We start from the raw sequence: 12621 nt of genomic DNA, 5'->3' as shown, positions 1-12621 counted from the left end.
AGATACAAAACAACTACCAAGAGATACAAAACTAATACAAAAAGATACAAAACAACTACAAAAAGGGGCAAAACGATTACAGAGACACAAAACAATCAAAGAGACTCAAAATGACTAAAACGAGACACATAGCAACTATAAAGAGACCAGAACATCTACAAAGAGACACAAAGCAACTACAAAGAGACTCAAAATGACTACAAAGAGAAACAAAACAACTACAAAGAGACTCAAAACAACTACTAAGAGATACAAAGCAACTACTAAGAGATACAAACGACTACAAAAAGGGGCAAAACAACAACAGACAAAAAATAACTACAAAAAGAACAAATCCATTACAAAGAGACAAAAAACAACAAAAGAGGCCCAACAACCACAAAGTCTGTGTGTCTTGCTCCTGGTAGGAGAGGTGTTGAGGGCCTTTTGCATGTCTGTGCCCAGGGGCCTGTTGTAGGTAAACACCTACTGTATGTCTTTCAAACTCCATTCCAACTTCCTTCCTCATAACCCTAACCCTGTAATTGCTATCCAATCCAAGTGAGATAACCCTGATGACATCACTATGACAGCATCAGGGTTATTTTCTCAGACTTTGGGAAGCTCCTCCAGAGCCACAGAAAGACATTATACAACTGTCTTGGCAGGCCAAGTAGCACTCCTTGCGACGAGCAAACTTACATGATGTGAAAAATTGGTGAGTGCCCCTCCTTGATTGGTGTAACATTTTGATTAACTTCATCGCTCCACACTCAAAACTACTGTTTCAATGCAAAGTGGGGAAATAAATGTAGCAGCACAGTGAGCAGTACGAAGCTTTTCTCAGTTCCTGCCAGCGTCAACTAGAGGGCACCACATCGACAGAAAAGAGGTGAAACCACATCACTGCTCACAACCAGACTATTTGTTGTTTATCATTAGCCAACAAGCAAACGTTGTACTACTTTGAAGTTGTGAGGGAGAATAGACAGTTCACTAAGCATGTGTGTAAGTGTACGTGTGTGTATTGTATGCCGTAGGCTACATATACATGTGCAGGTTATCTTAAACAAGCCGGGGAAGCATACAGAGCACTTATCCCACAGTCTGATACTCTCCATTTAAATAACTCAATGAAACAGAAAGATAAAGTCATCTGAAGGTAATTAGAAATCCGTATGTGTGTGTGTATGTGTGTGTGTGTGTGTGTGTGTGTGTGTGTGTGTGTGTGAGTGAGAGAGAGAGATTTTCATGGTGTTTTATTCATGGTGTGAGACAGCCTAGGCCTTGCTCTGCTGTTATCTGGTGGCCTCCTAGTCCTCCACCACCACAATGGCTCCTGCTACCACATTCATCAACTTGACACCGCACACACACACACACACACACTTTCTCCCTCTCACTCCACACTATCCCATCCCCTGTTCCCTCGTTCCCCCTCCATATGTCTTTCCACTCCACATTTCTCCAGCTGCATTTCTTCACCTTATTACTCTCCGTGAGGGAGAGAGGGAGAGTGAATGATTCTTCTAACTCATCTCCCACTCTTTGTGACACATCATTTGTCGTTGTGATTAGAGCCCATAACAGTGCCTCTGGAGTGTGTGCAAGGCTGATGCTGATGGTGTGTGTGTGTGTGTGTAAGTGTTTGGCTGCAGGAGGAAGCTGGCTGTCATTAAGTTGGACTTGTGGTTGGCTTGTCGTCCGCGCTGCTGACGATCGGCTGAGCACTGACGAGCAAGAAAGACGGTTGTGTATGAGTTCATGAGGCCTTTTACGTGCCACATACGAGGGCGGCTGTAGCTCGGTGGGTTGAACGGGTCGTCCTTTAACCACAAGGTTGCTGCTTACTACATTGCTTAGGATGGGTTAAATGCAGAGGTCAAATTTCATGTATTTACCCTGTTCTATTGCATTTACTTCACAACAAGTCGTTGCCAGACACTTACCGTCAATCTCAGCCATTTATCCGTTTTTTCCATACTAACTGACGACCCACGTGGTACCAACGTTGTTTTACTATTGGCTCACAAGCCTTGTTAGAAGTGGGAATGTAACGTCAGATATCTTCCACAGAGATAAACAAAATATTCATCTTGGACCCGCCAACATTTTTTAAATGATTAATTCACATTCATAATTATTTTTTTCAGGAAAAGCCATACTTTTATTTGGTACCTTTCTAAAGGCTCCGTAGACGTATAATTATTATTTTTTTTAATATTCGTCATCGTAAAATGTTATCAATAAGACCTTTAATTGCTGCAAAACTCAGCAATGTCACTTCTGCACTGTAAATTTATCTAGCTTTTAAACCACGCTAGCGACAGACGGTTCATCACTTCATCACTTCATCACTGGTCTAGACTAAAATAGCTGAACAACTAGCCTATTGGATGGATCGCCATGAAATTTGGTACAGTCCTTTTTGTCGGAGGATGAAGCCCTTTGACTTTGGTGATCCTCTGACATTTTCTCTAGCGCCACCATTTAACCAATTTTTATTTGTTCGCTTTATTATTTTAATTTACATATTCTCCTTACTTCTCTCTCTTGACATACCACTAATTCTTATTTTGGAAAGTAGTCATTTTAGCAATTTATCAAGTACAAATACCAAATACTTGCTAGTTTTAGCCTCTCAAATGTGCAGCGTGTTTAAAGCTAGCATTGGTGTTGTTGAGAAAGTAGCAAGAGTACGTTCGATTTAAAAAATTATCCAACCGAAAAAACCCAGCCCAATGTTGCCAACTCGTTTCCAATGAAAGTCGCTAGAAGCAATAACTCCTAGTCGCTAAATCTAGCGAGAAAGTTGCCAAGTCGGCAACACTGTACAGAGCGTATAAGCCTTACTGTTTCCACCCGGATGATAATACAGCTACACCAAATGTCGTTTCCCAGCGGAAGAGAGCTGTTCGCGACACAACGGTTTGAGCTGCGCTCGCCGCACATCACACCGCGCAGCGCCCAAAGTTGGGCTTTGCTTGACGCAGCGGAAAGCCGTCATGACGCGACGCAAGCCGTTGGAAATAACGTGTTTTAAAGCGCAGTGGTGTCGTTGACGCGTTGTATCTGAAAGGACCTTCAGTGGGTGAGAGATGGAGAGAGAAATGGAGAGTACTAAGAGAAAGAAATTCTCAAGCAGGGGCAAAAAATAAAACTGATGAATATTAGTTGATGCCAGAGATTCCCACAAGTTCACACCAGAGGGCCGAATTATTCAGTTTTCTTTCCTGAGACTTAAAAGTAAAATGAAAAGTAGGCCTATTTAACATTAAAATGCTGTTGCAGAGTACTTACTGTATTATTTTGTTATTTTCATTCTTTAAAAGTCATCAGAATGCTGGAAACAAAGTCTCTGAAACTTGAAATTTTTCCAGTTTGGCAAGAATGTGTAGCCCATCCAATCGTTTAATTCAGGCCGAATTAAATGATTGTTACCGTCCTGAGACAGCCACAGTTATCAGATTTTTTTCTTTTTTTTGTCATAGCATATTGATTGCTGTCGGGATGTAATGAGGATTTTCAACAAATATAACAAAAAAAATGTTTTGAATATTACCAACCCTAGCTTTAATTTATGTGATAGATATATAATGATAAATACATATATATACAATAAATAAATACATATAATAAAATATTTTTGTGTTTCTGTCTGTTGGAACTGTGGTCATGTGCGATAAGCATTTCATTATTTTTGTCACTTTATATAATAAATGGTTAATTGAAAGGAGCATCAGATTTAGTGATAAAGGAAATAGTTGTTTAGCCCCGCAGCCGTTCTGGTCTGATTGGATTTGTGTAGAAAACCTGAGCTTCAATCTTCCAGGCTGCCGGTATACTATCAACAGTTGCTCTACTTTTTCCACACCAGTAATGAACACCTCAACATCGCGCTCTCTGGAGATGTTAAGGTGTGTGCTTGGGGGTGGATTGTAGCAAACACCCCCAACTGCAGCCTCCCTCCTCCACCCTCCACCCCTTCACTCCCCATCTTCTTCCTGTCCTGTCCTTCATCCTCCCTCATCCTCTCGTTTTTCTCTGTCCTAGGTGGTGTCGCTACTGAACATGAGTAATGATGTTGTCATCTCTGTTAGTCTCCATTTATCAATGTCAAATGGGAAGCAGGAGTGTGGTGTGTGTGTGTGTGTGTGTGTGTGGTGTGTGTGTGTGTGTGTGTGGTGCTGGTGGGTGAGGGGCAGAGAGTGGAGGAGAAACGAGGCAGCTAGAGGTAGAGGGGAAAGGAAAGATGTAGCAGGAATGTGAGGAGAAGAGGTAGAGGAAGGTTGCCGTGATGAAGAGGAGAGATGAAGAAAAGGGGCGTGGCTGACAGAGGATGAGGAGGAGTGAGTTTGAAAGGGGCGGAAAAGATGAATTACAACAAAAAGGTTCTGGCCCTGCGTGTGGTCTGTCTGTCTGTCTGTCTGTCTGTCTGACTGCTGACACCACCGTGATTCATCGTCGCTATTACTGCCAGACAGAATTAAGACTCTGCTCTTTAGCATATGCAAGTCTAATTATGCAAATCAGGTCTGTTAGACAAAACATTACTACAGCAGTTAGTCAGTCTGGTTTTAGGCGCTACATGAATGTGTGTGCATTTGTCTCCGTCAGTGTTGCAACCCTGAAATGAAATGAAATGACTTGCTTGTCAAGCTAACCGGGTAATATTGATGTTGCTGTGTATTTGCAGACGACATGTTGTGTTGTATGGAGCCCAGAAATGGACAATAACCACTAACCATTGATAACATACATTGAAACTTACTGTTTTTTTTTTTTTTTTTTACACTTGTCTTCCGTATTTTCCCCATACAACATTTCCTTTTCATCACCATGTTTCCAATATTACCGGTACATACGAGTACTTTGCAAAAAAGTCAAGGCCCGCCCCCTTTTAGGGGATAGAAAACTGATCTCATAGACTTCAATTTGACGCATGTTTGGATTGTAATTTTTGTTTGTATGCGTTCATCTCTTGTTATACAAACGTATGTTTTATACATGTCTAATAATTACTTTGTGTACCTTGCCTGAACCTGAGCGTTTGCGATACCTTAATAAATTAAGGTTAATCGCCGCTATGTCTCTTCAGTCTTCCCCCGTCCAACACAGTGGCTGGATATTGCTTCTCCAGACATCTCTACATGTTTGATTGAGTCACTTTAGGCTACTGTTTTATTTAGCGATTTAGCACACCGACAGTGAATATTCACGTATCGCATGTGCCTCAAATCTCAGTGTGAAGGCCTCGGTTAACAACAGCTTTTAGTCATTTCCTCTCCTGTGACAGCAAGTTTCTTCCCCCAAAAAGGGAGCGCAGCCTCGGCGATGACGCCATGCTGGTCTGGTCTATAACTTGGAGCTTTTTTAGGAAATAACAATGGAACAAATTGGAGATCAGCGTTTTGATTTTATTGTTACTACTGTTACCGGTTAGTTTAAAGTAGAAGTTTGGAGACATGTTTCAACTTCTTCTGTCTACTCTGTTACCGTCTATGAAGGACACGGGATTGTTTTCCCCTAAAAGGGGGTGTGGTTATGCGAGCCTACTCTGGATGACGTACGGTATTGCCGGTCCGGCAACAAACCGGTAATAGTAATAACGCCAAGAGTTGCTGTGTAGTTGGTTGCACCAACAATAAATCCAAAAACGCTGATCTCCAATTTGTTCCCCTGCTTTGTCCTAAAAATATATATAATAGAGGGGCTTTATGTCTCCAAGTTGTAGACCAGACCAGCATGGCGTCATCGCTGAGACTGCGCTCCCTTTTGGGGGAAAGAAACTCGCTGTCACGTGAGAGAAAATGACAAAAAGCTGTTGTGTAGCGGGTTAACCGAGGCTTTCACACTGAGATTTGAGGCACATACGATACGTGAATATTCACTGTCAGTGTGGTAAATGGCTAAATGATGCTGGTGACAGTGACTAGCATGTAGAGATTTCTGGATAAGCAATATCCGGCCACTGTGTTGGATGGGGGAAGACTGAAGGGACATAGCGGCTATTAACCTTAATTTATTAAGGTATCATGAATGCTCAGGTTCAGGCAAGGTCATAAAATAATTATTAGACATGTGTATAAAACTAATTTTAAATTTAACAAGACATATGACAATCCAAACATACGTCAAATTGCATTGAAGTCTATGGGACCTTCAGTTTTCTTTCCCCAAAAAGGAAGCGTGGCCTTGACTTTTTGTGAAGTACCCATATGTGCCGGTCTGATGTATACTGGGCTATTCTGCTATATTGCATCACTGTCTAAACTCTTGTAATGGTAATTGAAGCATTTTAGCCAACACTTTCAAGTGCTCGTCTCTTGTCTTCATCAAGGACCATAATGGAAATAAATATTGGACTTTACTGTGTCATCGTTGACATAATGGTAGATGTGTGTGATTTAATGGACTTTATTGTAATGTAAACTAAACTCAAAGCTTTCAAGTAGTGTTAGCTGGCTAACTTTGATTGCATTTGCTTGCTAAATGTTTTCATACATTTTATTTAATGTATTCCGTTCTATTTTTGACTTGTCTGATAACCTTTTACCACATTTCCTCTGTTCTGGGGCTCCACAGTTGTGGTCTAATGAGTGTACTAACGAACCCAATGGACAATAGAAACTTTCATTTAATATGATCAGCGAGAACATTCTCTCTTTATTGTATCTTTTTGAAAAACAAACAAAAAAAAAAAAGTCTTTTGTAATTCTCTTTTGTTAACATTTCAGAATTCTGTACAGGATAAAAAGAAATAAGCACTGCTTAAGAACAGAGTCAAATCTCAAACTAGAAAAAAAAAAAAATAAATGAAAAAAAGAGAGGAGGTTTACAATACAAATTAGTAGTAAGACATTGTCTGAAGTGCAATGGCATAGCTCAGATGGGTTAAACGTGAAACCAAAAAACTTCAAAATAAAAATACTTCTCTATTTTCCAACAAACAGTAAATTCTTTACAGAGTAGAGACTGTATTATCTGATGTATTTAAACCTGTAAAAACATATTTACAAATAGCCATTATCTTTTATATACTTTTTCTCATAATCACATATATGTCAGCACCAGTAAAAAAAAACAAATAAAATAAAACATCAACAACAACAATTTTTGTTAAAATGTTGTCTACAGACTTGGTCCCGGTACATAATGATATTTGGAGGAAGCTTCCTTTCTCTTCCTGAAGGGATTTCAAACCATATCATGAACCATTACTTTGAAGAAGACAAAAAGGTCACACAGTCTGTGAACTTAACACTGACCCAGAAGTGTTTCTCTACCTTCCTGCCTCCAGTTTGGAGTGGTAAACCTCAGGTGTTTTCCTACACACCGCCTCCATTTCACTGGTCTGACACTGACATTGTATTGGAGCCTGCCTGGAGCACTGGAGCGGTATTAAAGTTTTGGAAGCATGAGCAGTGGAGCAATCGAAGCGGTGAGTGCTCCGCTGCATTTCCTGCGCGAGGAAGGCTCAAACAATCCAAGAGTTTATCGAGACACCGACACAGGGTTTTTACTTAGTTCACCATCTCCCCCCTTGATGAAACCGTTGACCTTCAGACTCCACACAGTGAGACAGAGGCTCCCCAAACATGACAAAATCAAAGTACAGAACCTCATTCGTGAGTGCTACCGAACGCAGCGACGCTTACAGGACGATGGGCGTGGCGGTTAAAGTTTTGTATTTAAAGGGTTGGATTATACAACATCAACGACCATGAGAACAAATGTGTTGATGGCGAGGAGTTAGTTTACAGAGAAGAAGGCTTTTTGGTTTGTTGATTACAGCATCGTCTTCCAAACTTTCACTCTGATGAGCTAAATACAAAGTAATGCAAGTACAAACACGCTTTCATTCATCTGTTAACCGAGATTACAAAACAGTTAGAGAAGTAAGGTGTTATCTTACCGACGACTACTGTATTAAAACCTATTCGACACATATTTATTACTCAACCACCGGGGCTAAAAGAGTGGACAGCTTTGTTGATGATGAACGAAAAGGCCTGGAGTAAAGCCTACAGTTTGCTGAAATAAGCTGAGAGAGGGATGAGACACAGACTTCAGTGGAAGCACTGATTGTTTCGATGCTAACTGGCGCTAACCGTCGTCACCCTTTAGGCCCAATCAGCTTTCTGAAGTTCCTCTACCGTCTACGAAACAAACTCAAGGCGTAGCAGTGGTTCATTTTCCTAGTAAAGCGCTGGAAGGGAGACAACTCGTATTTCTTCACAGTAGTGTTACAGTATAGCACAGTTACGTTCTAGTTTGGAGCGAGGGCGTTTTACAGCTGCGGTACGAGAGAGAAGCCACGATGTAAAGCAGGGCCACGGTGATTGACAACCAGCGGTGTCACAATGGAAGGGAAGGCTGTGCTGCGACGGGAGGACAAACAGATTTTCAAAAGACAACACAAACTAAAAGAAGGCTAACTTTTTTTTCTTTTTCTTTTTTAAAACTTTTTAAAATCGACAAAAGACACAACCAGCATCATTGTTAGAGATTAAACACGGCAACAAACAAAATGTGGGTGGGCTTTCAATGAGCTCTTTTTTTTTTTTCCCTTAAAAAGAAGAAGTCACTTGTGGTGCTTGAATACATTCAGTGCCCAGCGATCGTTTGTGTCAGCCTGATGCATGTGATGTGTTTTGTGTCACGCAGGCAGAGGGTTTAATGTAATATTAGCTCCGTTAGCTGCCTCTCACACGTCCGCTCATCCTCCCAGGCTGATGCTTGTTTGTCTGTTTGTATATGTGTGTGTGTGCATGAGCTTTTGAGTCCAAGTGCTTGCTTTAGCTGCCTATTCTCTCCCTCTTTCTCTGCTTTTCACTCTCTTTGTCTTCCTCGGCATCCGTCATCCACAGCCACGCACAGGAAATTAAACCCCCCCGCAACCCCGCAACCCCCCCCCCCCCCAAAAAAAACGCCACCCGGGTCGGTTGCCTAGCAAAAGCACTAGAGGGCAGAGTGCGCTTGTGTGGCACAATAGAGGAACATCATTTGTTCTGTTGTGATGTTCGGGATTTAAACAGAGAAAGGAGTGTCGAGAGGTCTCTGGAGAGAGGGTGGGAAAGACGGGAGGAGAGAGAGAGAGGGAAGGAGGATGAGAGGGAGAGAGAGATCAAGTGAAGAGAACAAAGTGAGAGAGTGCCAAGGCGACAGATTTGTGTGTGTGTGTGTGTGTGTGTGTGTGTGCGTATATATGGGGGGGCACAAATCTAAGAGAGGAAATGGGAGCGCTGAGAGTGCTTTCTACTCCCTTCAGCTCCTCACATAGTTGAGAGATCTGAAGCACTGAGCTGGGTGGCACAAACACACAAACACAAATAAATTGCTGTCTTGAGAACAAGTCTTCCTTCCCCTTCATCAGTCTGCGGTGTTCAATCAGCCTCTGCTGAAGCTCGGGCTCAAAGCACTGCTGTGTAAACGGGGCTCGCTTTCAAACACTGGAACATGAGAAAAAATTCATTCGGTGGAGAAAAAAGGGAAACCAATGAAACACACCTCTTAATCTCAATATTGGTTTTTCATTAATATGCACGAGACATTATGATCGCTCTCTCCATCTCATACGCACACGCATACACACACACACACAAAACATAGCACAAGAACTCATTTACGTATAACCTTGCCCATGTTTTACAAAACAAAAACATGCCAGTCCACATCATGTCGTCCTTTTTGTTTTACTTTCTCAGGTTTTGTCCTACTTTTAATGTTTAGTTCATCCAGTAAAAACTCATCTCCAGTTTCCCCGTTGGCTATTGGCTCGGGAAAAACTCCTCCATCCAACCGTCGCTCGAGTCCAGCTCCGCCCCTGAGCCATCGCCCAATCCGAAGGCTCCTCCCCCTGAGGGCCCGCCCCCATATCCATAGGATGACATGTCCTGATTGGCTGTCCTCTGGTAGCCCGGAGGCTGACCTCCAACCCCGACTCCCCCTGGTCCGTAGGGTCCACCTCCTCCTCCACCTGACCCTAACCCGGGTCCCCCAGGGCCCTGCCCGAATCCCCCCATCCCACTCATCCCCTGGCCCATCACCCCCTGGTTCATCCCCTGGTTCATGACCATGGGCCGGGGCTGGTTGGTCCTGGGCTGACCGCCCATGTGAGGGCCCATCATTGGGCCGCCCATACCGGCCGCCGGGTTGCCCACTCGGGGGTCCATTCCCTGGCTCATCCCCTGACTCGGACCCTGAAAGTGTTGCTTGGCCATGCGCGGGGGTTGACCCGGCTGCATCCCGTAACCCTGGGCGGAGCTGAACCCAACCATGTCCCCTCCAGCTCCTCCTGTAGTCCTTACGACTCCTCCCCCCATAGCCTGCAGACTCTGTCCTTGCTGCTGCGGCCAGCCACCTGCTGCCATTCCCCCGCCTCCTCCTCCTGCTCCCAGCATGCTTTGCAGTCTCTGTGCTTGGGCTTTCGGAGGGCCTTTGAGGGGTTGCTGAGTCATGGAGTTCATTAACATCCCCTGTCCTCCATACCCTCCAGCTCCACCACCTCCAGGGCCTCCGGGCATACCTCCGACCCCAGGACCTGCACCTGCCTGCCGGGGCGGCCCTCCGGCGGGGTTGTGCTGCGGTGGAAGACCCATGGAGGCTTGGACACTTTGGCTCTGGTGCTGCTGCTGGTGGATCATTTGGCTCATGGAGGGATTGAGCCCGTACAGGGAACCCTGGTTGGACCCCTGGTTGCCGTAGGGTAAGCCCATGTCGGATGGGGGTCCCACGGAGCCCCCCTGGCCCTGAACAGAACTCATCTGGACCATCTGCTGCTGGTTCTGCTGCTGCTGCTGTAGGAGACGGGCAGCCCGGATGTTCTGGAGAGCCTGGCTTCTGGATGCCAGATCCTGAGGAGGACCTAGAAGAGAAGAACCAGAGGAGTTAAAACCAGAGACAATGGAGTTGGGAAAGACTTAAGGCCCAGACACGCCAACCCGACATCAAAGAACTAGCAGCGGCGAAGGCCAACCTTTGTGTCGCCTGATATCGACTTTGTCTTGGCGGAAAAAGTTGCACTCGAACATACCGCAAAGACACAGCCGATGGCCAACTACCATGTATTTGCGTTTGCCTACCATTTTCACACTCTCTCTCTCACCACTTAGCTTCATTCCAGATGGCCATGTCGTTGTGACGATATCCGTGTGTTGGAATAATCAGATGAGATGAAGACGAAAAATTAGAAGAAACTTCTGTGTGTTCCCTCTTGACTTTACTCATTGGCTTGCTTTCCTCACGTCCGTTTCTCTTCTTGTGCACTGATTTGTTTGAGCTGAACAGCCAATCGGAGCGATTTCTCTCACCGACGGGTGCAGCCGCCGATTCAACATGATGAAAAATCTCAGACACGGGCAAACTAAAGACAACGGTGCGGAACACACCGCAAAAACTAGGTTGACAGATGCTCATCGACGGCCCAAAACTATCTGACAGTCGACCGTCCGCTTGGTGTGTCAGGGCCTTTAGAGAGGTTTATGTTCTTGAAACTCCCTCGGGATCAATAAAGTTACTATCTATCTATCTATCTATCTATCTATCTATCTATCTATCTATCTATCTATCTATCTATCTTATGGAGACAGAAATCACAAAGGAGCTGGACTTTTGTAAAACAGCTTCGGAGTCTGTATACTAGATCCACTTAAATCGCCAAATGGCGCGTAAGACCAATCTAATAAGTCAGTGCGGGAGCAAAGATTTATGTCCCGTGACAACCTGTTTTCTCTGGAAATGAATGCTTCCCTCCTAATTTAGTTCAAATCATAACCACGCTAAAATAAAACTTAACACTCTAATGCGCTAGCACCTCACTTCCCCACTTCTTCCTATCAGAGCTTCAGTAGTAGCAGAGCTGAGGAGGTCTGCTAGCGTGGAAATGGCTCTAAATCCTCTAATAAACCCACTTCTGACATCATTCCACTAATCCCTCACCTCACAGCTTGGACTGTAACTGTAACAGAGGAGTCAGAACAAAGAGGATCACACACTCCAGACTCGTAAGTAAGCAGGGATTGAGCAGAGTTGTGGGTAATGTAACACGACACAACAGCCACATCTATTCCACGTAGCACTTCATGTAAATATAAATAAGTATAGAGAGTAGGATTATGTTCTGATTGCAGGCAGCACAATCATTGCTTTCAAATCAGTGACACGCTGCAGGATAGCTGAACTAACAGATGTATTTCTAGGCCAGAGTTTCATGCTGAAGCCCCCTCTTCCTCTCCATATTATCTCCTAGACTTGCAGACAGACTCTCTGATGGCTATAAATGGCTTTCGACTTGACTCTCCTCCTCCCTCTCTATATTTTTCTTCATCTCTCCATCATCCTCTCACCCACTCATCTCCTTCTCTCTCTTTCTTTCTCTTCCCAACCTCTCCATCTACCTACCAGACCATCTACCTATTCCTCTTGTTGCCAGCCTCCTCCCTCTCTCCCCCTCTCCCACTTCCCTCCTCTCATCCATCTCTCTGACTTCACCGGAACTCTGGGGGATCCAGGACAGACAAGTTGCCGTGGTAACAGGCAGAGCAGGAATATTCTATTTTTTTTTCTTTTTCGGAGAGAGCGAGTGAGAGAGAGAGAGAGAGGAAAGGCTGAAGAGCATCTGAGCGCCAACTGATGTGTCTG

The 12621-nt window shown here is 44.1% G+C and overlaps 1 protein-coding gene across 1 annotated transcript in view; it reads right to left on the bottom strand.

Moving 5' to 3' along the window:
* Positions 1-6620: 6620 nt before the first annotated feature.
* The window catches only part of maml3 (mastermind-like transcriptional coactivator 3), a 139994-nt gene continuing 133993 nt past the window's right edge, over positions 6621-12621 (bottom strand). The window contains exon 6 of the mRNA XM_074628695.1: positions 6621-10846. Coding sequence (XP_074484796.1) covers positions 9750-10846 — 1097 coding nt within the window. The 3' untranslated portion in view covers positions 6621-9749. The remainder of the gene's footprint in view (positions 10847-12621) is intronic.

The sequence above is a fragment of the Sebastes fasciatus genome, chromosome 3, assembly GCF_043250625.1.
Source record: "Sebastes fasciatus isolate fSebFas1 chromosome 3, fSebFas1.pri, whole genome shotgun sequence".
In the NCBI taxonomy this organism is placed as follows: Eukaryota; Metazoa; Chordata; class Actinopteri; order Perciformes; family Sebastidae; genus Sebastes; species Sebastes fasciatus.
The sequence above is the reverse complement of the archived record's forward strand: the minus strand, read 5'-3'. Positions and strand labels throughout refer to the sequence as shown.